The sequence below is a fragment of the Artibeus jamaicensis genome, unplaced genomic scaffold (genome assembly GCF_021234435.1).
Source record: "Artibeus jamaicensis isolate MK-2021 breed Jamaican fruit bat unplaced genomic scaffold, CSHL_Jam_final contig_3168, whole genome shotgun sequence".
Lineage (NCBI taxonomy): Eukaryota > Metazoa > Chordata > Mammalia > Chiroptera > Phyllostomidae > Artibeus > Artibeus jamaicensis.
Genome location: NW_026521736.1, coordinates 133,767 through 161,009, shown reverse-complemented (window position 1 = coordinate 161,009; position 27,243 = coordinate 133,767). Strand labels below are relative to the sequence as shown.

The 27,243-nt window shown below is 42.2% G+C and overlaps 1 protein-coding gene and 1 pseudogene across 1 annotated transcript; one reads left to right on the top strand and one right to left on the bottom strand.

Annotated features, from left to right (window-relative positions):
• The first annotated feature begins 1,410 nt into the window (after positions 1 to 1,410).
• Positions 1,411 to 23,477, top strand: SPTSSA (serine palmitoyltransferase small subunit A). The gene is made up of 2 exons (XM_037136071.2): positions 1,411 to 1,599; positions 21,596 to 23,477. The coding sequence occupies exons 1-2, from the start codon at positions 1,497 to 1,499 to the stop codon at positions 21,697 to 21,699; spliced, it is 207 nt and encodes a 68-aa protein (XP_036991966.1). The 5' UTR covers positions 1,411 to 1,496; the 3' UTR covers positions 21,700 to 23,477.
• Positions 12,056 to 18,847, bottom strand: LOC119042345 (ubiquitin carboxyl-terminal hydrolase isozyme L5-like; annotated as a pseudogene).
• Positions 23,478 to 27,243: the final 3,766 nt, after the last annotated feature.

Genomic DNA, 27,243 nt, shown 5'->3' with positions numbered 1-27,243 from the left:
TCACACAAGGTCCTCCTCACACATATCAGGACATGGTCCCTATGCTCTCTGGCCCCATGTCTTGCTACTGCCCACACATTCTTCTTGCTTTCACATTCAGACCTTTAAATGTATCGGGCCTCATGCTCAGTGATTGGGGTATGCGTCCCACTCTTTCTTCCCCAACTGCATTCATTCTGCCATTGCTACTTTTCTTTCAATATTCAGTTTGAGCACCATTTCCCAGAAGCCTTTTACACCCCAGTCTGATTTTCTCGGGGCTATTGTGGCATCCTGCATATAACATGAAAATACTGTTTACCGCATCTCACTGTGATCGGGAAACCTGCCTCTCTTCCCCAATAGACTGGGCACTTCTCGAAGGCAGATCTTGTTCTATCTGGCTTTCCATCCCCATTATTCAGCTCATGAACAGCACTCGATGTTCCTAAATGAATACATAAACCATTATTAACCACGAAAGTTTTAAGGTGAAGCAGTATGCTATCTCACCTATAAACCTTTTAACATTTAAACAGCAGACCATTAGCTGTGTCACTTCACATGCTAACCATGCATCTCATTCCTGAAGGTGAACGCAGCGTGGCTGGCCTATTTACCAGTGGAAAAATCCGAACATTCAGGAATGCAGTTCCAGGAATTATCAGCCCACAGACGGATCTCAAGCAGCCTGTTATTATCTGCAGAACCCACCAGGCCAGCATCCGTCTCTCGACCTTGACATACGTGATACTGAGAGCCACTAGAAGAGGTGGGAAGAAAGACATTCACGGTAATCTCTTTTGTCTTTAGGTTGAGTGCATGGGGTGTTGTGTTGGTTTAGGTGGGTGTGTTTTGTGTGTGCATGTGCGCAAGGGGATAGGGAGGTGGCAACGTGTGTATCGCTTCAGAGGTGGATTTCCTGACCTCCTTCACTAGGGGACATTCGTCTCCCCATCCCCTCTGAGCACCTTATTCTCTCCCTAGCACCCCTTACAGCTTTACTTGCATTCGTGTCATTACTACTTGTCTGCCCTCGCTGGCTTGTAAACGAGGGTGGGCATTCCTGTTCACCCCGCCAATCCCCACCCCCCCCAACAGGATGCCTGAGGCATCACAGCTATTCCCCAAAGACTTTCCCGGGGAGCGTTTCTGGGCGGGACCCGGTGGACCCCGACCAGCGTGAACGCCCCACCCACCAGCGCGGCAAGGCGGGGCGGGCGCAGCGGGCGCTCTCGCGGGGACAGTTCCCGGCTCGCGCGGGAGGGGGAGGTCGGGAGGGGACAGGCGCGGTGCGAGGCTGCAGCCGGGCCAATGGTCGCGGGCTGGGCGGTGCTCGCAGCCGGCAGCCGGGGCACGAGCGGGAGGGCTGGGCGTGCCCACGGGTGACGCGCTGGGCCTCGCAGGCCAATGGGCGCGGGGCGGGCGGGCCTCCAGGCCCGGGGCTTCAGGACGCGGACCGGAGGCCTGGGGGACAGACTGACGTGGGGCCGCAGCGCAGGAGGCACGCGGCGGGGATGGCGCTGGCGCGGGCCTGGAAGCAGATGTCCTGGTTCTACTACCAGTACCTGCTGGTCACGTCGCTCTACATGCTGGAGCCCTGGGAGCGGACGGTGTTCAGTATCCTGCCCGGGGCGCGGGCGCCGGGGCGCAAGGGCCGAGGGGGCGTCCCCGGGGCGCGAGGCCTGTGGGGCGCAGGGAGGGGGCGTCTCTGCGGGACCCGCGCGCCGGTGGACTCACCTCTTCGCTGCGGCCAGGCGGGGGCGGAGGTCCTGGGGCCGAGGGCGGCGTTCCCGCGGGGCGCGCGGGGTTGGAGGGAGAGAACTCATGAGATCCATGGGCGTCCCTGAGTCCCTGGACCCGAGGGAGAAGCGCCTTTGGGGCTGGAAGAAACCCCCTTGGGTGATGTCCAACCTGGCGGCCCGCCTGGCGTTGGGTCCCCAGTTCCTGTGGGAGGCAGGGGCAGTGAAAGTGGAAAAAATCGCTCCCGGCTTGGACGCCTTTGACCTTTAACTGCTCCCCCCCCCTTTAACTGGCACTGGCCCCAATTAGAAATGCTAACCAGTTTTCTAGCTTTTTAATCAGGTTGTGCCTAATACAGTTTTTGAAAGCAGTTCGTTATTGTACCTCTTTGGTCTGCAAAACGGGTAGTTTAAGACATGTTTTATGCACTAATTTGCTGTTTGCACAGGCCGTGGAAGGAGGGCCTGAAAAGGAATCTGTGGTTAGTTGTAGACAGTGTTTGAAACTGCTTTCGTATATAGCTAGTGCATACTCGTTAATGATTATTGAGTGTTTACCATGAACCAAGCGATTGTGCCAAGTGCTTTGCTTGTGTCTTAACTCATCTAACTTTCCTAACAACCTCTGCTAGTAAGTCAAGCTTCTGAAGATGGGCTCCCCAAAGTCTGTGCTGTTGGTCTCTCCTTTGTCCACGTTTACGTCCGTTGATATTCTTGCAGGAGAAATACTAATCATGAGATGTAACTTTTTAAAAAAAATAACTTGACTGATTTGAAACAAGCATTTCATACAGCCTGCTTACTTCATAAAGGGTCTCTCCTTTTCAATATGCTTCCGTTTGCAGTAGCTTCTGAACGACTTTGCAAATGTATAGCTGCATTCTGGTCAAGTGACTGAGGTAATTCCAAGCCCTAGTTAAGTGTGTTTGTGTTGAACTAGCCTAAGACTGTGATCAAAGCCCAGCCTGTGTTTCAGTACTTTTGAGGAAGCTTAGCTGCTTACGAGTTTATTTTTATTACTATTGGCTTTCTTTCCAAACCTGAAACTTAAGAACTGACAGGTGTATTTCAGATTTAATGTCTGAATGGAAAGTGTTGTCTGATTTCCGCACCGTTTATTTCGTAGCTGTAGTTTAGGCTCACTCTCAGTTCCGAGGGTCAGAGCTCATGAGGTCATCCTTGTGAAAGGTGCGCCGCCGTGCAGAAGCACAGGCACCGGGGACTCAGACTCATCTTAACGGTGAACTGAAACGATGTGCTAAACTGGAACTCTTGATATCAGAAGTTGAACGTGGAGCCCCCTCTCAGAGTCCCCCGCAGTGACCCCTCCTCCATGCTTTGCTCTGTGGGGTTTCAGTTCCCTGTGGTTGACCCTGGCTCAAAAATAGGAAGTCAGACTTTCCAGAAATAAGCAATTTATAAGTTTTAGATTGGGCGCTGTGCGGGATGAAATCTCACACAAAGATTGACCTGCCTGGGGTGTGTGCACTTGTCCGTTTGTCTGGTGTATCCAGTGCATATGTTACCTGTTCTTAGCAGCCATTTTGGTTATCAGAGAGGAAGGGAGGGAGAGACAGACAGACAGACAGAATATATTCATATAACCGATTACAGAATCTTGCTATAATCATTCCATATTGTTATTAATTATTGTCATTATTTTCTGTGCCTAATTTATAAATTGCACTTTATCATAGGTGTGTATGTACAGGTAGAAACAATATACATATAGGGTTCAGTAGTGCGGTTTCAGGGATCCACTGGGGGTCTTGGAATGTACCTCCGTGGATAAGGGGGGACTACTTAGAGGTTTTACACTTAGAAGCTTTTGTGGGCATGTGGCTAAATGCTACGGTATCAGTGGTGTTACGGTTTTTCTGTATTATGTTGCAATAGTAATAGTGTCCCGTATATACCTAGGTGATGGCTTTGTTTGGGATGCAGAAATAAATTGTGAAATGAAATGTAGTGTGTCTTTAGATTTTTGCCTTTGAAGCTTTTGACTTCTCATTGGATTACGTGACCAAGAGACTTCAATTTTTAAAGTACTACTGAGAACTACAACCTACTAGCATTGGATACTGTAGAATAATATGGTTTCAAACCTAAGATGAAAAAAAAGTTTATTTCAAAGTTTACATTATTAAATTAACCCAGTGTAGCCTTGGCTAGTGTGGCTCACTTGGTTGGAACATTGACCTGTAAACTAAAAAGTCACAAGTTCAGTTCCTGTTCAGAGCATGTGCCTAGGTTGGGGTTCATCCCTGGTAGGGGGCTCCAGTAGGGGCGCTTGAATGAGAGCAATAGATGGATGTTTATCTCCCTCTCCTCGAAAGCAATAAGCATGTCCTTGAGTGAGGATAAAAAACCAAAAAGTTAACCCAAAGTAGAAGTGCAATTCTTTGACATAAATCAATCTTAAATTAGTATTAGCTATTGTATTTATATTACTCAACTCGACTTCTAGAGTTATTTTGAAGTCAGACATTCAGTTTTAAAGTTTGGAACATCTATTTGAGATAGACTCCTCATTCTAGCTTGGAGGAAAGAGTGAAAAAGCTGGGTTTTCTTCCTACTTAGTGGGGAGTCTTAATTACTCTGAAGCAGTTTGAATTTTATAAATTCACTAATAATTGGTAAGCATCATGCAAAACTGTTTTGTGGCCAGTTACATTGTTTTGGAAAGAGTCTTAAAAATTACACTGGCCCTGGTTGGTGTGGCCCAGTGGATTGAGCACGGGTCTGTGGGCCACGGGCTGTGTTCCAAGTCAGGCACATGCCTGTGTTGTGGGCTAGGTCCTTGGTTGGAGGTGTGTGAGAGGCAATCTTTCGATGTTTCTTTCTCTCTTTCTCCCTGCCTTCCCCTCTCTCCAAAAATAAATATATAAAACCTTTTTAAAAAATATTTTACTTATTTATCTTTAGAGGGGAAGGGAAGGAGAGAGGGAGAGAAATATCAATGGATGCTTGCCTCTCATGTGTCCCCTGCTGGGGAACTGGCCTGCAGCCCAGGCATGTGCCCTGACTGGGAATCAAACTGTGAGCCTTTGGTTCACAGGCCTGCACGCAATCCACTGAGCTACACCAGCTAGGGCAAACCTTTTAAAAATTACATTGAACACAATCATCACTTAACTAGAAACCTAAAATTTAGTGTAAGAAACTTGTCTGGCTGTCTGAAAAATGGCTTCTGAGTTAGGAGTCTTGGGCAGAGAAGACTCTAGAAGAAGGTAAATGCTTTAGTTTGCGTTTCACTGCTTTAACTCATTTAATAATTTGAAGTTGTCCTTATTTTAGGGAAAACTGATAACTATTTCCGCACCCTTTATAGGGTCATCCTTGAACGTCTGAATTTGCTTCTTTGTTTCTTCCCAAATCAAACATCTAGAAGTGAGTTTATAGCTGTTGTAAAAGGAAAGGTCAGTCTCTATTGAATATGTGGATTTCTGAAGTCATCTAAGTAAGGAAGTTGTGATTCATAAAAAAAGGTAATTTAAAATATTTTAAGGAAATGCATCTGTGTCAAGTCAGACACATTGTAAAACAGTTCTTGAAACAATAACATTTATAAATTCATTTTATGCTAGAACCTGCATCCTAAATTTTCTCTCGTCTTCTGATACCACATTTGAAATGATAATTAGCTTTTGGTTTGTCAACCAGTATTTAAACTTTCCTAATTTGTCTATCTTACAAAAAAAGTGCAACCTGACACCTGTGTTAAGACAGAAGCGCTAAGTTGTGTTACAATGAATCCATCTCAGAGGGGAAGTTTTTAATGTGTTTCAAAACCCCCCATTCCCTATTGGCAGCCATCAGTGCAAAGGAAAAGACCAGGTTTTGTAACCAGTGAGATGTTCCCTCAGTGCCTCATCCAATAACATTGTAACTGTGCTGTTGAGGACAGCTGGAGAAGTTAAAAGTACCTTGTTTAATTCAAAGCACAATAAAAGTCATTTTAGCCTTGTTTTTTTTAAATTAAAAAGTGAAGTTTTATTCTCTAATTGCTTAATTTTATTTGCCATCTCTTTACAGCTTCTTATGTTTCCATGGCATTTTATATTTCTATTTATTTTATTTTTTTAAATGTAGACAGTTTTAAGGTTATGAATTAGGTTCCCCCTGAAAAAATAGGCCTTGTTTCTTCGAGGAAAGAGTTTTAAAAATCACAGTGCTGGGCACACAAATAATGCTTGAGAAACATTTAAAATATATGTATATGTTTATATGGACATGTCATTTCAAAGCAGTTGTGTAACTATTTGGAAATGGTAAAAGAGACAGGATTTTAACCACTTTTAGAGTAGCTTTGGAGCTTGGCTGTTTGTGATGAACAGAATTCAGTTCTTGGAGAAAATTTAGATGTAAAGAAGTAGAAAAGGCTATAATTGAAAGAACTTCTTTAATTTTTTGGTGATGTTAAAAATTTGCGTTGTTTTGTCTGTTCCCTTGCTGAATTCTGCATGCCAGAAGCATGATATACCTTCTAAGTGCCAGATGCTATCTTCGATAGTAGAACTGTAATTGTGAGTAAAAGAGATAAAAGTATTTATTCTAATACCACTAGGTAAATAAGTTAAAAATATAGGTGATTAGATTGTCAAAGCTGTTTTGGAACAAAATAAAACAGAGAAGAGGGTAGGAAATAAGGAAGAAGTGTTCTTCAATTTTGGCTAGAGTGGCCAGGAAGGGGGCATTTAGAAAGATTTAGGCGAAGCACGACTTCCCAGGGAGTAAGTGCTGCAGGCGTGTTTCAGGGCTGCTGAGGGGCCTCGGGGGCTGCAGCAGAGTGAAGGGGCGGCGGTGGGGGGCGTAAGTAGCAGGAGAGGAGGTGGATCCTGTCTGGCCTCTCTGGCCTCTCGGGCTCTGAAGTGAGAGTTCCGGAGATGAAGGGAAGTGGCTCCTTCCCTTCGTGTGTTTTGCGTAGAGTCACTCAAATCCAGTAACTGTTTCCTCACTGACACATTAATATTGTATAAAATAGGAAAAGAAGACATAAGAATATATATTTCTTTTTTCTCATGAAACCCAAAAGTCTTTCATTTTGAATGAAAAAAAAGATACATCCTAGGAAGTGTTTTTCCCCCTCATTTTTTTTTTTATAAAAATATTTTCTTTATTTATTTTTCGAGAGAGGGGAAGGGAAGAAGAAAGAGTGGGAGAGACAGTTTCTTGACTTGGCAGCCCCCCTCATTTTTAATGCACTGAGTTCTTTAGTAAATTTCCAAGATGATGGACTTTGTTTCTTCAAGAAAATTAGAGCCAAGTTTCAGGGAAAATTCAAATTTACACGTGCTCTCAGATGAGTTCAGGGCAGGAAGGGCTCGGGGACTGGCGTGCCCGGAGCACTCTCAGGGACGTGTTTTTTGTTTTTCCCCGATTGGAAGAGAGTGTGGACTGGGGCACAGAGGTGTGCTGGTGTGGCCAGTGGGTCTGGCTGACAGGCTGAGCAGGGACTCTGTGGGAGAGAGTAGGTGGAAAGCAGAATTGAAAATGCAGGCTGGGCCATTTATCCAGCAGACTTCTTCGTGAATACCTTGTGTCAGATGCTGCCTGAGGTGCTGGTGATACATCAGGAAGAAAATGACACAATCTCTCTCTCTCTTTGTGGAACTTTGACAGTAAGTAAATTAGGTAGAATGTTGGGTGCTAAGCATTACAGAAAAAAGAAAAGTGGGTCATGGGGATCAGGGGTATGCCGTGGGACAGTTGCTGTTTTTAAAGAGCATACTAGGAGAGACTTCAATGAGAAGGATGATTGAATTAAAACCATAAGGGAGGTCAGGGAGTTAGCAGGGTAACATCTGAGGAAAGAGCATGGCTGGCAGAGGAAGCGGCCAGTGCAAAGTCCCTGAGTCCAGAGCCTGCCTGGCGTACATGAAGACCATAACCGAGGCAGGTATGGCTGGAGCTGAGTGAACACGGGGGGGGGGAGAGTGGCAGGCTGTTTTTACTTGATGAGGAGAAGACCTTTTCATCTGTATGGACACACAGCTGGTTGAAGCATTGTGTGGCTTCCCAAGGTCGGTATCTGTTCTTGACAACCTCTCACCACCTCTCACCTAGGTCAGATTGTCAAGCATGGAGACATTGTGTGTGCTACATGAAGGCATGCCAATTTATCATAGACCATATGAAAAAGGTCACCCTGTCATTGAATTTAAGTTAAACTTTCCTGAGGATGGCTCTGTCTCCTGATAAGTTCTCTTTGCTGGAAAAAAATCCCACCTGCAAGGAAGGAATCAGGAGAGACCGATAAAATGGGCCAGGTAGAACTGGTGGACTTCAAGCCAAATCAAGATGGTGCCATTACAATGGAGAAGCATGTGAGGATGGTGCGGTGGTGTTCCGTGTCAGACCTTTTTTTTTTTTAAGATTTGTATTTTTATGTATTTTTAGAGAGAAGGGAAGAGAAACTTTGATGTGAGAGAGATACATCTATTGGTTGTCTCACACACGCCCAACTGGGGACCTGGCCTGCCACCCAGGCATGTGGTCTGACCTGGAATCAAACTGGTGACCTTGCATTTTGCAGGCCGACACTCAGTCCACTGAGCCACACCAGCCGGGGCTAGTGTCAGACGTCTTAATGAGGCCAGTGAGTAATGCTGGCATTTTATATATGGTAGTGAATGAGTGAAGGACTATAATAATATGCTCACTACCTGCTTTGTTCTTCTTGTTTTAATATTTCAACTATAGTAGTGTTTTAAAAGTTAAATGAAGAATAAACTCAAAGAGGAAAAGAAAAGGAAAATATTTGTACATATAAAATCACCTGCAAGTCTAAATAGACTTCCAGTAAAAATCAGCATGTGATCTCATGATTAGGTGAAATTCTTACTGTTGGAGAGGGTTACTTCTAGAAAAATATTCTTAGTAAATAAGCTTAATGGCATTTAGAAGGATTTTCTCAAGGTAATTTCAAGCAAAATGTGATTTCAGAAGAACATTGAAATAACCTGGACGTTTTGCACTATCTTCAAACTTATGTGGTAAATGAATTTCTTCCAACAATCTTCAGTATTTTATTTCCTTTTTTTAGGTTGGTTTTTCCTCTTGATCTTCCTTTTGTAGAAATGAATGCAGCTTTTTATTACCAGAAAGGACTAAGAGGGGAAAGCAGAGGTGGGAATAATTGTAACTGATAAATTAATACTTCCAGCCCTCCAGTGGTATTCAGACTTCTGTTTGAGTAGTCCCCAAAAGTGTGTACTGTGGTCCTTTTCATTGGATCTGAGGTAAAAAAAAGAAAGAAAGAAAAAAAGTGCGTACTGTGTATCATCTCACTCATTTAGTTGACATCTGAAATATTTCATGGTAAATTCAGGCAGTTACAAGAGGATTTAATTTGTTGCTTATCATACATGTATTTTATTATATATACGTTCATGTATATATCATATATGTATACCATATATACATGCATATATATAATATAAGTGTATTTATAACATTTATAAATAATATTAATTTTTTTAGAGAGGGGAAGGGAGAGAGAATGAGAGGGAGAGAAACATCCATGTGTGGTAGCCTCTAGGGCACCCTCTACTGGGGAACTGGCCTGTAACCAGGCATGTGCCTTGACTGGGAATTGAACTGGTGACCTTTTGCTTTGTGGGAAGATGCCCAGTCAACTTGAGCCACACCAGACACAGCTATTGCTGTATATTTTTGTTAAAACCATAAAAGTATAATTTCCTCATACAATTCATAGAAAATATTCATAATATAACCTAACTGGCAAAGCCAGCCCTCATTGTGAAGCCACGGGGGCAAAATCAGCCTTGATTTCTGTCAGAAAAAGCTCAGTGCCATTTTTCTCTTCAAATGATTATGTAAGCATCTTAATTCCTGCCTCACTTTTTTTTTTGTAACTTTATTTGACAATTAGTGGTTAGTTCTCATCCACATTGATTATGTGAAGAATTTTGAAAGTGGTGACAGTTAACCAGAGTGTGGAGCTCGTTTGGTGAATCTTCATTCTCATTATGTTTTCTGGACAGTCGCTCTTGGATGTGGCGTGGGACATTCTTTATTCCCTTGGCCCAGAAGGCTTTGCTGAGCCAGTGTTAACAGGCCCCTCTGGAGTTCGCATCTCCCTCATGGCAGATCTCTGGATCTGTGAGTGCTTGAAGGGCACGTTTCTGAAAGCCAACCCCGTGGGTGTGCTTGCGAATATTGATGGTGTAGTCCCCTGTCACTACCACATTGATAACATAAATGGCCCTTCTTACCATCCTTCTTTGTGGAAACCGTTTTCCTGGGCCGTGGTTGGAAAGGGGGATAACTTCTGAATTCAAATTAGTAGGTGAGTCTTGGAGGTAGGTGTGCCAGGAGTTTGTTCCTTGAATGAAATAAGGTACAGTGCAAGTTAATTATTACTCCTTTGTTTGTTGTCCCAGACAGTCTTTTATATTTTTGTACTTATATTTCCCAGGGGAATGCATAATTGTAAGGTTCAGGAAGTAAAGTGGGAGAAGTGAAGTTGTCCGGGGGGATGGGAAAGAACTAGCCCATCACAGGAATTCTCAGATCCCCTTCAGGAGAGGGTGCAGTGGAAGCTGGAGATCTGTACGCTGATTCCCTCTAACTGGTCCTAACCTGGAAAGCCTCGTACCCCAGGGCTCCTGTGCTTTAGTGTGAAGACTGCTCCAGTGTGTTTGCACTGCCTTGGTATTTGGCTGGCTGGGTGAGAATGTTAGACTATCCCTCATTTATGCTTCTTAGGATATGAAAACTTTTATCCCCCTTTTTAAAAAAAAAAGATTTTATTTATTTATTTTTAGAGATAGAGGAAGGGAGGGAGACAGGGAGAGAAACATCAATGTGAGAGAGAAACATCTATTGGTTGCCTCTCACACTCACCCTGACCAGGGACCAAGCTTACAAGCCAGGCATGTGCCCCCAACAGGTAATCAAACTGGCTTATTTCACTTAGCATAATGTTCTCCAGGTCTACCCATGCTGTTGCAAAAGGTAAGATTCCCTGTTTTTTTTTTTTTTTACAGCCAAGTAGCCTTCCATTGTGTAAATGTACCACAACTTTTTTTATCCACTCATCTACTGATGGGCACTTGGGCTACTTCCAAAGTTTTGAATGAATGTTTCAGGTTTCTTTGGATATATTCCCAGAAGTGGAATTGCTGGGTCATAAGGTAGTTAGATTTTTAATTTTTTTGAGTAAAGTCAATACTATTTTCCACTGTAGCTGCACCAGTCTGCATTCCCACCAATAGTGCATGAGGGTTCACTTTTCTCCACATTCTCACCAACACTTGTTTGTTGGTTTATTGATGATGGCCGTTCTGTTTCTTGCCTCTCTTCCTTTATTTATTTATTTTTAGAGAGAGGGGAAAGGAAGGAGAAAGAAAGGGAGAGAAATATTAATGTGTGGTTGCTTCTCATGTGCCACCTACTTGGGCACCTACTTAGGTGCCCCCAACCCAGTCATGTGTTCTGACTGGGAATTGAACCAGCGACCATTTGGTTCTTAGGCTGGCACTCAATCCACTGAGCCACACTGGCCAGGGTTTAATGGTAATCATTCTGACAGGTGTGAGGTCGTATCTCATTGTAGTTTTAATTTGCATTTTTTTCTAATGATTAATGGTGTTGAACATCTTTTTATATGTCTATGGGACATCTGTATGCCTTTTTAGAGAAGTGTCTATTCAGATCCTCTGCCCTTTTAAAAATTGGATTGTTTGGTTTTTTGGTGTTTGAGTTTTATAAGTTCTTTATAAAATGTAGATATTGACCGCTTATCAGATGTTTCATTGGTGATTATGTTCCCCATTCAGTGGGTTGTCTTTTCATCTTGTTGATGGTTTCCTTTGCATGAAACCTTTTTGGTTTCATGTAGTCCCATTTATCTATTTTTTCTTTTGTATCCCTTGCCCGAGGAGATATATCAGAAAAAAATATTGCTATGAGCAATGTCTGAGATTTTACTGGCTAGATTTTCTTCTAGGACTTTAATGGTTTTGAGTCTTACATTTGAGTCTTTTACCCATTTTGAACTTATTCTTGTACATATATGGTGTAAGAAGGTGGTCTAGTTTCACTTTTCTTGCATGTATCTGTACCATTTTCCCAACACCATATATTGGATAGACTCATTCTTAACACTGTGTTTCTTTAATAGGTGCTACGTGCATGTGATGTAGCCAGAGAAACGTTTATGAATCCATGCTCTTGTAGGACCATGACAGACTGGTACCATTTGCAAACGCGCACTGGGTCAGCTGGGGTGCTGCTCAGAGTTCTTCATACTTGATGGTTCCGTGCAAATGAATGCAGAAGCGGAGGTGTGTCCACATCACAAGGCGTCTTCATTGGGTTTCCTGTGCTTTCTTTGCATTCTGTTTTCCTTTTGCCTTTTCGACTAGTGGTATTAACTGCTATTGTTCTGATAGTCTTTAACAAGTCCATGATTAAAGGGAAGTGATTATGCTTCCTTCTGATATTTTCAATCTTATATCTTTTTAATTTCTGTACTTCTTCAATAAGCATCTAATTTTTTGGCAACCTCTAACTGAATAGCATTTAAGATATTACCCTGATCTGTATGCATGGATTTCTCAGCAAGTTGTCTTTGAACTCTGCTCTGTTCATATATAATTTTTCTCTCAGACACAATGGCTATTAAGTTAAATCAAAATTTCACTTGCATTGACTTCTGTACCCTTTTTCTATGACTGACCTCACAGTGCTGATCCAGTCATTTTATCTTGATTGTATGCCCCTTAATCAACTCATTCTTCTGTTAATCATCTATTCATAGATTCTTCCACCAATAGGAACATAACCAACAAAATGAAAAGCATCTTCTTTTGCTGATGTCTTTGCATCAAATTTAAATGTGTGCTGTTTTGAGAAGCTGTTGTGTACTTGTCTGATCAGATCCGAATCTCCCAGTGCCAAACTTCTCATGGCTGCATCAGAACTTTGTAAGAATTCTTTCAAGTCTGATAATGTCTCTCCTAGATGGACATCTTAATGAGTACAGTTCAATAACATATTTACTATGGCTGGAGTAGCACAAGCATTATTAATTATCTGCTTGGCAAAAAATATCAAGTCTGCAGTCCTAAATCACAGAGCCCTCTGGTTCTCCTGGCTACCACTTGAAAAATTAACCCATGAATTGGCTCTAATTTTTTCAAAATTCTCAGGCTCTAAACTCCGTATTTCCTCTACTTGGGCTCTTCTGCAACCAAATCCTTTATTTAATGAGCTTGGTGAAGACGCCAGGGCTGCGTTCCTGAGGCACTGTGATTTCCTGGCATTGCCCCTCAGCGCCAGGCCACACCCTGCACTGCTTCACCTGGGACTCTGGGCGCCCCAGGACCTGCTGCCCCACCACTGATAAGGCAAAGGTCCTGCTGAGCTCCGCTTCACATTGGCAAAGACTTTGTAACCCTGCCCCCCTGCTCCAGGCTTTGAGTGTTGTAACATTTATGGTACTTGGGAGCAAAGATAGATAAATTCCCTTGGTCAAAAAACAAACACCCAAAACCAATGCTCAAATTTAATAATTAAACTACATGTTCCAGAAGAGCTACTTAATATAATGTATTGCATATACCTTTTATAAATTAGAATACTTAAAAATAATAGTTATGAAATGAGAGAAAGATAGTATTTATGATCAATAATTATGAAAAGTAGAATTACGCCCTGGCTGGTGTAGCTCAGTGGATTGAGTGAGGGCCTGCGAACCAGAGGATCGCAGTTGGATTCCCAGTCAGGGCACAGGCCAGGTCCCAGCAGGGGACCCACAAGAGGCAATCATACATTGTTATTTCTCTCCCTCTCTCCTTCCCTTCCCCTCTAAAGACAAATAAATAAAATCTTAAAAGAAAAAGTAGACTTACTACCAGCACAAAGTTTCAGCCCTCATGTCATGTATGAGTTCCTGAAAAATCCCCCAGTAAGCGGGTTCACGGTAGGATAACCCTGGAGCAGAGCAGGCCAGCGCTGTTCAACCGAGGAAGCAGGCGCTAACGGGAATTGGTGCCTTAGGGGATAGCTGGGATGGCTGGTGCAGGACAGCTGGAAGCTGCCCCAGGGCACAGACAGTCACGACGTGTGGACAGGGTTGACCGGAAATGCTGACGTGATGCCGGCGGTGTGGAGGCCGTGGAGGAGGTGTGGGGGCAGCGTGGTCTGCACTAGGGGAGCTGGGCTCACCCCCCCTGGAGTTTCGCACTTTCCTGGAGAGGGAGCCTGGGTGCAGGTGCTAATTTTTAAATGTCTTAGAGCTAAGAGGACTCCTTCCTGTGCTCCCTCCTGAGCATAGGGACGTTTCTTGTTGAAAGTTATAAATCTTTGATTGGTTTTCACAGCCTATGGTACTACTTTGTCAAATGCTTTATTTTTATTTTCAGTTGGATGGTTCCTTAAGATAAATTAGTTATCAAAACTTTTGAGTATCGCTAAGCTTAAAAATAGCATTCTAGAATTAATTTTAAAGAAGGAGTCTAATAGAACATAGGATTGTTTTAGATGACATTTTAGCTTTGTTGATGTGACTGGCAGTCAGAGAATTATAGCATGGAAATCATTTAGTTTAATGGGGAGATGAGTTATACCCACTGGAACAAAGGTCACTAGCCTTTTCTCAGTGAGAAACTACTTTTGATTTCTCCAAAGTCTTGTGAATAGGTTACTGAGGTAGGTGGTAATAATGCAGTTACTGGTTGGAATAAGAAATGTTAGTGACTTCCTCTGATTACTGTACTTATTTTTAAAGCATTTTCTCTCTTCAATTATCTAGCTTTTTGTTTGTTTGTTTGTTTGGTGGTTGATGTTGCTGGAAAAGGCTTGGAAAAAACCCTTGTATGGGAAGAAAATCTCTATTTTTTTCCTACCCAGAAACTTATCCAGCTCCTGATTAGTTGGGCTTCCCTGTTAAAGAAACAGCTAACACCATGCAGCTGTATGGTTTCTATTTGCTTTTAAATCCATTGAACCCATGAAATATTTATGTTATGTCCAGGTTATAAATAACTTCTGATTGTTCATTCAGCTCCTGAACAAATTTATCTCGGCACCTGCGAGTTTCCTGGCGCACTGGCCGCTCAGATCCCGAATGATTTATGAAGCACCTGCTTTATCCTGCGATGCACCGCAGGTGGGAGCAAAGGAGCAGCCGAGCCCGGCCGCCCGCCTCCCTCTCAAGTGCTTAACACGGATTGGTAGAGACAGTTTTAAACCCACAAAACAGAAAAGCTGTTTTTTAGTTTTTGAGATTTTTTTTTAATCTAGATCTTATCAACTTTATTCTATTATTTCTTAAATCACGTAGCACCCTCTAGAATATGGATCTGATTAATTTGCATACAGCTACTGATACTTATACATATGACAGGAGCTTGGCAAAGAGAAAGTTTCTTCTGTTAGTCGTTTTGTGTATTCCCTTCCAATATGTGCGTGTTAGATAACATTGATTATTTTCCTGTTTTTTCTGCATGTGAAACAGAAGATTATGTGAAAGATGATTGAGAGGTGGGGTCCAAATCCCTCTCCAAGCAAGTGGGGTGCTAAAATGTTCATGAAGGAAACAGCCTCATTTTATGAAGAAGCTCAGGTCCAGAGAGGTTATGGTGTTCCAGGATCGTATTATAAATTAATAACAAATCAGTTGCAGGGTGACTTTGAAAAGCTCTCAGACACTAGTATGAGTCACGATGTTAAATGCCCAAGCCCTCCACTGATAGTTTTAATAAGAATTATATTGCCTTTTGTTGCAGCATTGATTTGACTCCAAATTCTCACATCATCCTGGCAAGGGAGGGGAGGTGTGTGTCTCCATTTTATAGATAAGGGGACTGGCGATCGGAGTTTTTGATACACGTAGCGTTGGCAAAGTCACAGCTCGAACCTGGGTCGCCTTTCATGTTTGGTGTTTCCACTCTCTGTAGTTTGTACTTTATTGTGTGTCAAGGATACTGTGAACCTTGAGGGGTGTGTTAAAGAATGCAATGGATTGAGAAATCCACTTAAGTACCAGATAGCAAATTATAGCTGGTACACTGTAAACAGTATGTTTAGCTCTGTTTGTGAGAACACCTCTAAGGAGATGAGCATCATATATCTATCCTTGCAAATGTCACAACAGAACCAGTGCCTGAGAGTGTCAATACCACTACCCTTTTACATGGTGCCAAGCGTGATGTCAGAGAATGTTCAACTCAGTGCAGTGGAACTACTTCCACTACAGAGCTTTGAGATAATTTTGGGGAGTGAGTTTAAAATTTAATTGTATAGAAGACTCATTTTTAGAAGCTCATTTAATTATTGTGATTCTGGAGAGAGTTAAGAGAGAGGGGATCAAAATATAGAAACATTTTTTGGGGGGACGCAGGATAAAAGTTTAATAAGTGGCTCTGGGTAAAAGGCTAGGTTAAGGGTTTTTTTTTTTGGCCGCTTATAAATTGGCATTTGCGTCTAGGTTCAAGTGACTTTCGATAATTTTCTGTTTATCTTGGCCTGAATTGAGAATTCTTTTATTTCTGGGAGCTAACACTTTCTGTGTACTTCCTAGTAACAGATTGGATCTGGTTATGCCTAACAAACTTTTTAAAGGAGTAAGATCTTTCACACAAAACAGATTTTAGTCTTAGTACTATTTGTAGTTCCCTTTATAATTCTTATTTATTAAACAAGTTACTGACTATTAGGTAGACAGAAGCCCCACAAAAAATAATATAGTGAATGTGCTTGTACTACCAACTAGGGGAAGAAAAATATTACTAATACATTTGAAGCCCTCTAAATGCCCCTTCCCACTTGCTTCTCCCTTCTTCCCCCCACATTTCACCCCACCAAGTAACCACTATCCTGAATTTAGCATATATAATTATCATTTATTTCTCATTACTTCTATTCCACATGTATGCATCATAACATAATGCTATACAAAGCCACAAACTCAGGTATCTTTTATTTTATTTTATTTTTTAAAAGATTTTAAAATTTATTTATCTTTAGAGGGCAAGGAGAGAGGGAAAGAAATATCAATGTATGGTTGCCTCTCATGCATCCCCTGTTGGGAACTGGCCTGCAACCCAGGCATGTGCCCTGACTGGGAATCGAACTGTGATCCTCTGGTTCACAGGCCTGAGCTCAATCCACTGAGCTACACCAGCCAGGGCAGGTATCTGTCATTTTAATCAAGCAAAAAATCTTTTTAAGTTTTGATAAGTTCTTGTTTCACTTAGGAAAGTATAATAATTTTCTGTGCATATAAAAATTAAAAAGTTAGACAATTAAGTGTTCACAAAATTGAGCTTAATTTTCAGATTTGTATAATAGTCTCTGTTAAACTAATTTATACACATTCCTTTTATATTCCTTAATTAATATATTCTCCATACTAAATTGGAGAATTATAGTGCCATAAAGCAAATATAATATAACCAATCAAATAGCTGTTTTTAGTAATTACTTCTGATTTAAATTGAATTTGAGTCAGTGACCTGAAGATTATTACTATACCATTTCATTTGCTCGGTGTATAATTTTGTAAGATTTACATAAAACCCGTGAAAGACTGAAAAGCATTTTGAAAATACAGTATTGCCTAGAAGTGGATATTGTCTTTCTCCTGCATAGTCACTATAAAGTTTGCCAGTCGCATAATGTGTGGAACGTGTAGAATGTACCACAGCGAATCTAGAGTCAGATAATGTTTCTTGAGCGAATCCTTTATTCATCACAGATTTATTGAGTGTATGTTCAGTTAGATGTAAGAGATAAGAAAATAATAAGATATTGTTCCTGTGTTTAAGGAGTTGACAATCTGGGTGATTACCTACCTATCTACAAATGGGTAATGTCAGCTGATATGTGCTGTTTTATTTGAGCAGTATGGGTAATTAATTCTGCCAGGAGGTTGTGGTAAGAATGGGAAAAATATGAGGGCCAGGGAAGGCCTTATATAAGAGGAGATAACTAACAGAGCTGTAAAAAGGATTAGGTTTTACTAGGAAGAATAGGACTCTTTATATGTAGGAAGGTATCATAGCAGCAATTTTCAAATGGTGTGCTGCAGGACTTTTTAAAACATGCGATATCTGACTGTTTAGTTAGGGGCACTGACCTCTTTCCCCTCAGATTGTCATATAAAAAAAATGACAATAGCCAACACAATAATGGCCATCTGGTGTGAATGAATCAAAATTATACCTATTTTTTGTCGGATCAGCAAAAATATATTTTTTGGTGTGCCATAGAATTTTAGTAATTAGTTGATGTGTGCCATAAGGTAAAAAGTTGAAAGTTGCTGTATTATAGTGTAGTGATTAAGGACACAGATTTTTTTTTTTAATCCTCAGCCAAGGATATGTTCATTGATCTTAGAGAGAGAGAGGAAGAGGGAGAGAAAGAGAAAGAAGAAAACGGTGATGTGAGAGAGAAACGTTAGTCAGTTGCCTCCTGTATACACCCTGATCAGGAATTGAATCTGTGGCCTTTCAGTTGAAGGGAGGGTGCTCCAGCCAACCGAGCCACTCGGCCTGGGCAGGAACACCGAATTTTGAAGTTAGCTGACTTGGTTTGAAACTGGCTCTGTTGTTTGCTCTGATGTTGGGGATGTTAACTTGAACGTGCTTAAGTGCCTAACTGCTGGCACACACTAGACATTCACAAATGAAAGCTGGCTGCTATTCCTATTACTATTCTTATGTTATTATTAAATCATATTAAAAGGCAGAGTAGTAAAGAGTGTTGTTTCCTGAGACTCATGTAATATGGCTGCGAATAGGATGGAGTTTGTTGGGGTGATTGGCGTGTTGGAGGTACAGTGGAAAAGCAGCACGGCCTCGACTGGTGTGGCTCAGTGGGTTGGGTGTCGTCCCAGAAGCTAAAGGTCGCTGGTTTAATTCCCAGTCGGGACACAGGCCTGGGTTGTGGGCTGGGTCGCCAGCTGGGGGTGCGCATGAGGCAGCCGATAGATGTTTCTCTTGCTCGTCAGTGTTTCGCTCCCTCCGTTTCTCTGTCCTTTCCCCCTCTCTAAAGATAAATAAAATCTTACAACAACAGCAGAAAAGCAGTGTAGTAATGCTCTTGGTCCTCACCTTGATCACCCAGCCACTCTGAGTGTCGTCTGCTAATGCCATCTAGCTGTCCCCTTCTCCAGACTGTTACTTTCAGCCAAGGCAGCTGTCTTGCTCAGGTGGGTTTTCCTCACTCCATCCTGTAGCCAATGATGGACGGATAAGGGGTACAAAAGCTCAGGCCCCTTGCCTCAAAGCAACACTAACTGTATGCGGTACAATTCATGCTCTAGAGCACCCTCGGGAGCTGAGCCCCTGAACCTGCTCTGTTCTGCTCTACTCTCTCCCCTGTTGGTAAAACCCCTCAAGAGAAACTGATACTAGAACCCCTGTCTCAATCTCTCAATTCCTGTCTCCTTCAAACTACCTCCTAAAACAGGTAGTTTAGAATAGATTAAAAAGGCCCTTGGATGCTTGGCTTAGAATTTCAAAGGCATCGGGAAGCCTAATGCATTTTCAAAGGATCGCTCTGGTAAAGAGTGGCATGGAAAGTGGCCAGAGGCCTAAAATGGGAACTTGTACATGATTAAGAAAGGAATGATAAATACCTCAATCATTTATCATTGATTAGGATGGGGGACTGTAGCTATAGAGTTCATTGTAGGGGCTGGGAAGAACCAAGAAGTCAGGTAATTTGTGGGGACAAGGAATCAGAAGTTTGTAGATTGGATGACTAGGCAGATATAGTTAATCAATAGTTATATCAAATTATTTATCTCAAGTAGTTATATCAATTATTTGCAAGTAGTTGAAAAAATGGGACTCATAAGAAGTAGTTCCGGAGAAAATAAGTTCCGTTTTGGCTCTGTGGAATTTAAAATGTGTTATGGAATGTCATAGGTAGAAATGTTCAGGAAGCTGCAGGAAATCCTGTCTGCAGTATGGAAGATGGGATCAGGTCAACAACACGAAGGTGTATAGGGCCCAAGGTAATATATCGGGAACTCCATTTTTGTCATTTAGCATGCTTTGTCATTCAGCTGCAAGTAACAAAGAAAGTCTAACTCATGCTGGTTTAAGGGTGAAGGGAATTTATTGGTTTATATGTCAGAACATCCAGTGGTAGGGTGGGCTTCAGGGTGGTTCGATCAAGGTTCTGGCCCTGTTTGTCTGCCGTTATTTTTGATCCACCACCTTCCTTAGTCAGCTTTGCCCCGAGTTTCCCTTTCCTCATGGAGGCAAGTGACACTGTGATTCCAGGAGTCCATCAGCAAATTGCAGTTCTAGGCAGAGAGAGTTCTAGGCAGGCATTGGAATTGCTAGGAGGTCGTTGGTGAGCAGAGCGGTGTCTGTAGTGTGGGGGTGGCGGTGGGAGTAGAAGTCAGTGGTGTGGGTGACGGACAGTGAATGATGTGGAAGCCCCGAGTAAGTATTATTTTTTTAAAAAGAAATGAAGTGGTAAATAGAAGGTGGTAGTTTAAGAAAGAACCGGGTTAAGGGAGGCTAAAAGGAAGCTTAAAAATGATTATGGGAGACTTTTTACCTGTGTTTGCTGGATGAAGGTACTGAAGTTAGAATTTGACTCAGGCAGCTTGTTTGCTCTCTGGCTCTAAAGACAGCTTCTTGTGTGGCCCCGGACAAGTCGCGTGGTGTTTCGTCAGCCTCTGAGAAGCAATGGTCGTAATACATATTTCACAGGAATTCTGTTAAGGGTCAAGAAAGATAATATATAACAGAGGTGTGTCATCTAAACTGTTATACAAATATTAGTTGGTTGTAAGCGCATTGTTTATATAAACCCTATCTTATAAAAAAGTGTAAGGTACTACAGTATTGGTATGTAGAGCTGAAAGATATGAGACAGGGGTGAGGAGGGAGAGAGAGAGAAAGAATATGAATGAATGAATAAAACGTGGCCCCAGTTCAGAAGCTGTTATTCCTCTTAGCGTGGCCATGTGACTCTGCGAAGTGAAGAGCTCTTAGATTTTACTTCATTTTGTGAGGGCCGTTTGTTGATTTGCATATATACAGTTTCAGTGTCCTTTGGAACAAGAAGGAAGGAACACAGTACAAAATGTTTATTGTTCTGGTTTTCAAGATGACTTTTATTTGATGTTGTTGCAAAGTTTAGTGATAATACTAAGTATTTAATAGTAGCAGGTGCTGTCAGTTTATATGTCAGTGGTGTATGATTTATTTTAGTTTAGTTTTTTTGGTGTATGATTGATTTTAGCTTGCTGCCAAAGCAAAAGCTTTTAGCCATGTTCTAGCCAAAATCTAAAAGTGCTGGATCAGCCTTGGCTGGTGTGGCTTGGTGGGTTGAGCACTGGCCTGCAGACTGAGGGGTTGCTAGTTTGATTCCCCATCAGGGCACTTGCCTGGGTTGTGGGCCAGGTCCCTGGTTGGAGGGTTGGGGGGCAGCCGACTGATGTTTCTCTCCAGCTCTTTCTCCCTCCCTTCTCCTCTCTCTAAAAAATAATCAAAAATCTTAAAAAATCTTGGATCATATGTTCTTGTTACTTATTCAACTTGGTAGAACATGTACAATCATTAAATACAATTTTATTTCCATACATTTCTATTTCTTAGGTTGAACAGTGTTACTTCCTATGCTTAATTTCAAGCAGTCTGATGCTCTGAAGTATAATGGGAGAATAACGGTAACTACCTTGTAAGGTGATGGTGAAGGTAAAATGAGCTTAAAATTTTTAGTTAATAGCAGTGGCTACTGTTATTAGTTCTTTATAAATACTTGATAGAGACGAGAAAGCATCAAGTGAATGGGTAGTTCAACATAACACACTTGTTGAAAAATGTTGGGATATAGTTTTGAATCAATTCAGGAAAACAGCTTCCTTAACTGCAGCTCAGATTCCATGCTGGTCTCCATCGTGGGGATGGCGTTGTACACAGGCTACGTCTTCATGCCGCAGCACATCATGGCGATACTGCACTACTTTGAGATCGTGCAATGACCGACCGAGAGGTGACCGGACGCGAGAGGTTCCTCAGGAGAGGACCACCCCCTGCCGTGGGAGTGAGACTCCATCGGACGTCGCGAGGAACTCTGCTAGATGTCAACGTAACCAGCCCGGTGAATATAAAGACTACAATTCATGAGTAGAACAGGAAAATGATCCTGACTCATGTGTTATGTTCTTTATTTTTAATTTTCAAAGAGGCTCTTGTATAGTAGTTTTTGTCTATTTTAACATTGTAGTCATTTGTACTTTGATATCAGTATTTTCTTAACCTTTGTGACTGTTTAAATATTACCCTGTGAAAGCTTTTCTTAACGTAACTTTGAGTACATTTTAATTGCCTTCTATTTCTAAAACCCAAAGTCATTAGTTGGGCTTTATTGTTCTTGCTATTGTATGGCATATACATCTGCCTGGATATATTTCTACTCTTGACCAAAGTTTTGTAAGAATTCGGGCAGGGGGATGGGGAGGGAGGATATTTTATTGAGAACTATTTACAAAAGACTTACCTGTATGTTTGAACTCAGGAGTACAGTTTTAGCTATTTAGACTCTTAACAACATCTGCTTTAAAACTATTAAAGGGTTTCTCCAACAATGAAAAAGGAAGATCTTGCTAAAGTTAAAATAAGGAACATTTCACCTTTAAAATATTTAATTCATATGTGGACTCATTTCCAGAAAACTTTGATGATTCCTGAGGTAAAAGGTGGTAAGGTAGCATTATGGTACAATGCTTGTACAGCATAGAGTTTTTAATGGAAAGTAAATCAGTTTCCTCTGAGGGTCGCTATTAACAACATACTTCCTTAAGTTCAGTTTCAGGATTGTAATGGGTGCTGCAAATGCATTTGAACATTGTAATAAAACAGGATGAGATGAATTGTTAAAAGCTGTAACAAAAGAAATGTAAACTTGGTTAAAATCCTTTCTTTCCCTATTTGTATTATTTTTTAAAAGATTTTTATTCCTTAAATGTAAAATGACCAATTTTTTGATGTAAACTCATTAAATTCAAAGAGAAAAATCAGCTGCTTGTAGCAGTATATTTTTTCCTCAATGGTTAAATACTGATTTAGTGTTTATATTTGTGAATTGACTGCTGTGGACATATAAGTAGCAAGTATATCTTAACATGTCTCTCAACATAAAAGTATTGCTGACTTAAAAAAATTAGACATATTTTACTATGCTTTCCAGGATATGTTTTGCTATTTTTTAAAAATGCAAGTATTTTTGGCCCTAAACTTTAAGGACTAGACTTGCAAAGTATTTTCTAGTCTGGAGGTAATGAGTAATGTATAAAATTTTGTTTTCTTTTAAAAATTATTATTTTTTAATCCTCACCTGAAGATATGCCCTCTGATTTTAGAGAGAAGGGATTAGAGGGAGAAAGTGAGGGAGAAAACATTGATATGAGGGAGAAACGTTGATTGGCTGCCTCTCGCACACACCCTGACCGGGACTGAACCTGCAGCCCAGCCATGTGCCCTGACCTGGAATCAAACCCTAGACCCTTCTGTTCACAGCATGACACTCCAACCTACTGTACCGCAGGGCAGTAAGATTTTGGCTTTTTAAAAAAGTCTGTCTATATCATCACTATTAGGTAGGGATGGTGAGGTTAATATGTACTTATTCAGTTCTGAAGTAGTTAAAAGTAGTTGGACATGGTTATGTCTGAGCCGTATTCATACTATCTCAATCTAAATAATGAATATATAAGTAAAAATAATGAAGAAATCAGGGAAGCACATTCTTATCAACTGATTCAAGTGTCTGGTGTATTTGTTAGCAAATGACAAGTGGAGCGGTCATTTCACTTTATCTGTTTACACGAAGGTATTTATTAGACAATCCTCCATGTGTCTCTTACATTTCTGTATGTCTTACAAGCAGATGTACTGACTGCCTTTATTCTGGAATATTTTTCAGTGATGTTTGTCTGATAGATAATATAGAGAAGAGGTAGTGTCCCATCGCAGAAAAAAGGGAGGGTTTGCTCAGAGCCTTGCAAAATAGAGAGAGTCTTCTCCTGGAGCAAAGAGCACTAGACAAGACTTGCATTCCCCGTGCTCAGGGTTCCTCTCTAGTGCAGCCCTCTGTATGCACTGCTATCGCTTGGCCTTCTTTGCATTGCCTTGTTGGAATTGAGGCTGAGGACTAGAGCAAGAAAATGCTGCTTTGGCCATTGCTGTGAGTAACGAAGTCCTTTGTGTCTGACCCTGGAATCTTGTGTCTTCTGCCGGCACCCACAAAGCTGTGCCAGCCTGCAGGTAGGGTAAAGTCGCAGACTTTTCACAGTTCTTGACGGTTTTGGTGATGAGGATGGGAGGCTGGCATGGGAGACATGGTCTGCTGGAAGATGAAGGGCAATAGCCCCCTGAGGCCACACTGAGAGATGAGACAGCTCCCTGGTACCCAGTAGTAAGTGTTCTTGCCCAAGTTTTGGTTGGTTAGGGTAATATGGGCCCCTCAATATCCTACTTGTTAATTAATCATTATAAGCAGAGCAGTGAGAGGTAGGATTGAAACAAGCTGCCTGAAAAGTGCCCTAGTTCTTGCTCATTCTCCTCTGGGCTGGTGGAAGTGGGGATTTTACGATAATGGGACAACTGTAAAGACAAAGTGACTGTGGCTGCTAAGCTGAAGAATCCCCCAAACCGAAATAAATGGTGTCAGCAGTGAGGGACAAGTTATTCAACACAGACCTTTGCATGGTTCATTAGAGTGAACCCATGGACCGTGGGTGAGTGGCCACTGACGTGGACTGCAGGGCCTTGCTTACTGGCTCAGAGCTGCTCTCACTTTGTGCCCCCACCTCTTTCCTGTTCTCTGACTTCATTTTCATTAAGGAGAAATACAGTTAAGGGTGAGACCCAATACACACCTGCCTGAATATGCTGGGGAACTTGCAGAGGGGAGAGACTCAAACTTTTACATGACTGTTGGTTATAGCCACCCAGGTCATTATCCTATCCAGTCCTGTGGGAGCAGTGGGCACCAGGATCGACTCATGGAGTTCGGGCAATTTTTGCAATGGACCAGGGAAATTAACGTGATCCTGTTGGGCCCATTTGAAGTGCTGTTGTAGCTTCCACTTATGGCTGCGTACAGCAGGTCCCTGAATCATGTTATTTTATTTAATGTCATTTTACTATAACTATGAGAAAAATGATGGATCCCTGGCTGGGGTCACCGTCAGTGTGCAGTTAGCACATTCTCCCTGTGTCCACGTGGGTTTTCTCCAGGGACTCGTGTTTCCTCCCACATTCCAGAGATGCGCACTGGAGGTGAACTGGCGTGTCTGCATTCCCGAGTCAGAGTGGGTGAGTGTGTGCGCGCGCGCGCGCGTGTGTGTGTGTGTGTGTGTGTGTGTGGGATCGGCCCTTTGGTGGAAGGGCGTCCTGTCCAGCACGGGGTCTCGCCGTGTGTCCTGAGTTGCTACGACAGGCTATAGCCCCCTGACCCTGAACTGAAGTAAGCGGGTCAGAAAAGGACCGTTTTATTTGTTTTTATTCATCTTCCTTAAATGTATGTATAGCGCACATCTATTTCATATTAGATATTAGAAGTGTTTGGGGTTTTTATTTAGAAGTTCGATGATGTTTTTGTGATCAGAAATATGCCATAGGAACTTAGCTCTTGTTTGTATTAATTATCCTATGATAAAATTAGTTTTATAATACATCATTTCACTTAAAGTTCTGGTTTCCAAGAACCTATCTGAAGACAATGTGAAGTGAGAACTTCCTGTGATTGGTATCATTGTTCACATGTCCGCATTATGAATGCTTGTAAGTACCAGAGGCGATTCTTGTTATTTGGAAATAGATGACATTAGAGGAGTCCCCACAACCCTAATGAGCCCTTTGAGCTTCAAGTCTCTGTGACTAATTATTTAATGAGTTAGATTATGGCAAAAAAAGGCATCCCCCATCTGAGGTGCTTCTTGGATATTTGGGAATCCTTGGCCCCCTTACCCCCGTGAACTGGCTATCCTTTTGAAAAACAGCCAATAACCTGTCATTGGGCTGTTTTTGACAACCGATCCATGGAGACCCTGTGACTCTTCGGCAGGATAGTCCCATTTGGGTGCGTCAGCTGGACTCGAAGACAAACCACACAGGGAGGTCCAGACAAGACTGACCATCAAATGGAAATGCCAGAATTCAGCTGAGCCGGCTCCAGGAGCTTCTCAGGTTTCCATGAAAAGTGGCAGCTGTTTTCTCTGGGGTTCTTTATTTCTTGTTCTGCGGCCAGAAATGAAACCTCTGATTCAGAGAGGACCTCAGTTCACAGAGATTACCCTAAATGCAGGGGCCCGTTCACTGATGATTTGGCTAAGTTTGAGCCTGATGTCTCCACTTCGGCTACTGTCGAGCCTCAGTACCAGCTGTGCAGAACCCAACACGGGCATGGTTGCTCTGCTCATGCGCAAAGTCAAGGCTGTTCTCACAGCCCTGCCAATACTCCCCCTGATAAAACTTGTTATTTCTACTGACTTTTGAGATGTAGCTAATGGTCTAGCAGTTTGGTCTGTCACTTAGAAAACTACAGGTTGGTAGGTTGATGACACCTCTCTTTGGGGCTGAAAAATGTGATTAATTACGATTGCTGATCGAACCATCTGGGCCATCCATGTAGATGCCCAATGTAGGGGCAGTTCTGGTGTTGAACTGCTGCTCACATCAGGGCTACACTGCCCGTTACTACCTGGGGGCCTCATTGTACAGGACATACTCATTACAGCTGCCGTCTTGGGCCCCACACAAAGGTAAGGGCCTGTTTCTGATTCACACCACAGCGAGTCAGACTTGGGACTGCTTTCTGTTGCTCTGGAAGGGTTTCAGTGGTGGTGGTGGGGTCACACGGTGTGGGCCTTCACCCCCGCCTGCTTGCTCGTGGAAGGTTGAATATACCAGACTTTTGACCTCCTCTAGGGCTCCGTGGTGCCTTTCTGCTGGTGGCACTTTTCCAGCTTACAGTACTGCTGTTCCAGCCCAGTTAGCTAGTTTCAACCACTCTGTTTTGTCTTTGGAAACTAATCTGTGTCATGTTTTCAGCTTTCTGGACCATTTATAGCTTGATGATGGTGTGATTTTTATTAGAAAAGATACTCAGCAATGGATGAATGCCACCTTCCTAGTGGTGTGGACTGACAGGACAGTTTGGACTGACAGCTCTCAGGAAATTCCTCCAAAAATGGACAGATTCAATCATTTAAACTGAATGCGGAATCCCAACTAAGGCTTACCAGCTTGCCAGGAGGCCGGCCCTGTTGGAGGAATGTCAATCTAAGCCCTTTGAATGACGTAGGTCCCACTTGAGGAAGCCAACAATTGAGAACACTTTCTTCCAGGGACATCATGTGTGCCTTATGGACTTTATTGTGTGGAAGCCGGGAATTAACTCTCCTCTTCCGAAAACTCCTTATGGGCAATCATAAGAGGCCTTGAAACACCACTGATAGATCAGTGGCCCTCATAACGGAGAAATCTCTCCGAAATGAGGCTCAGTAGAAAGATAACTGACT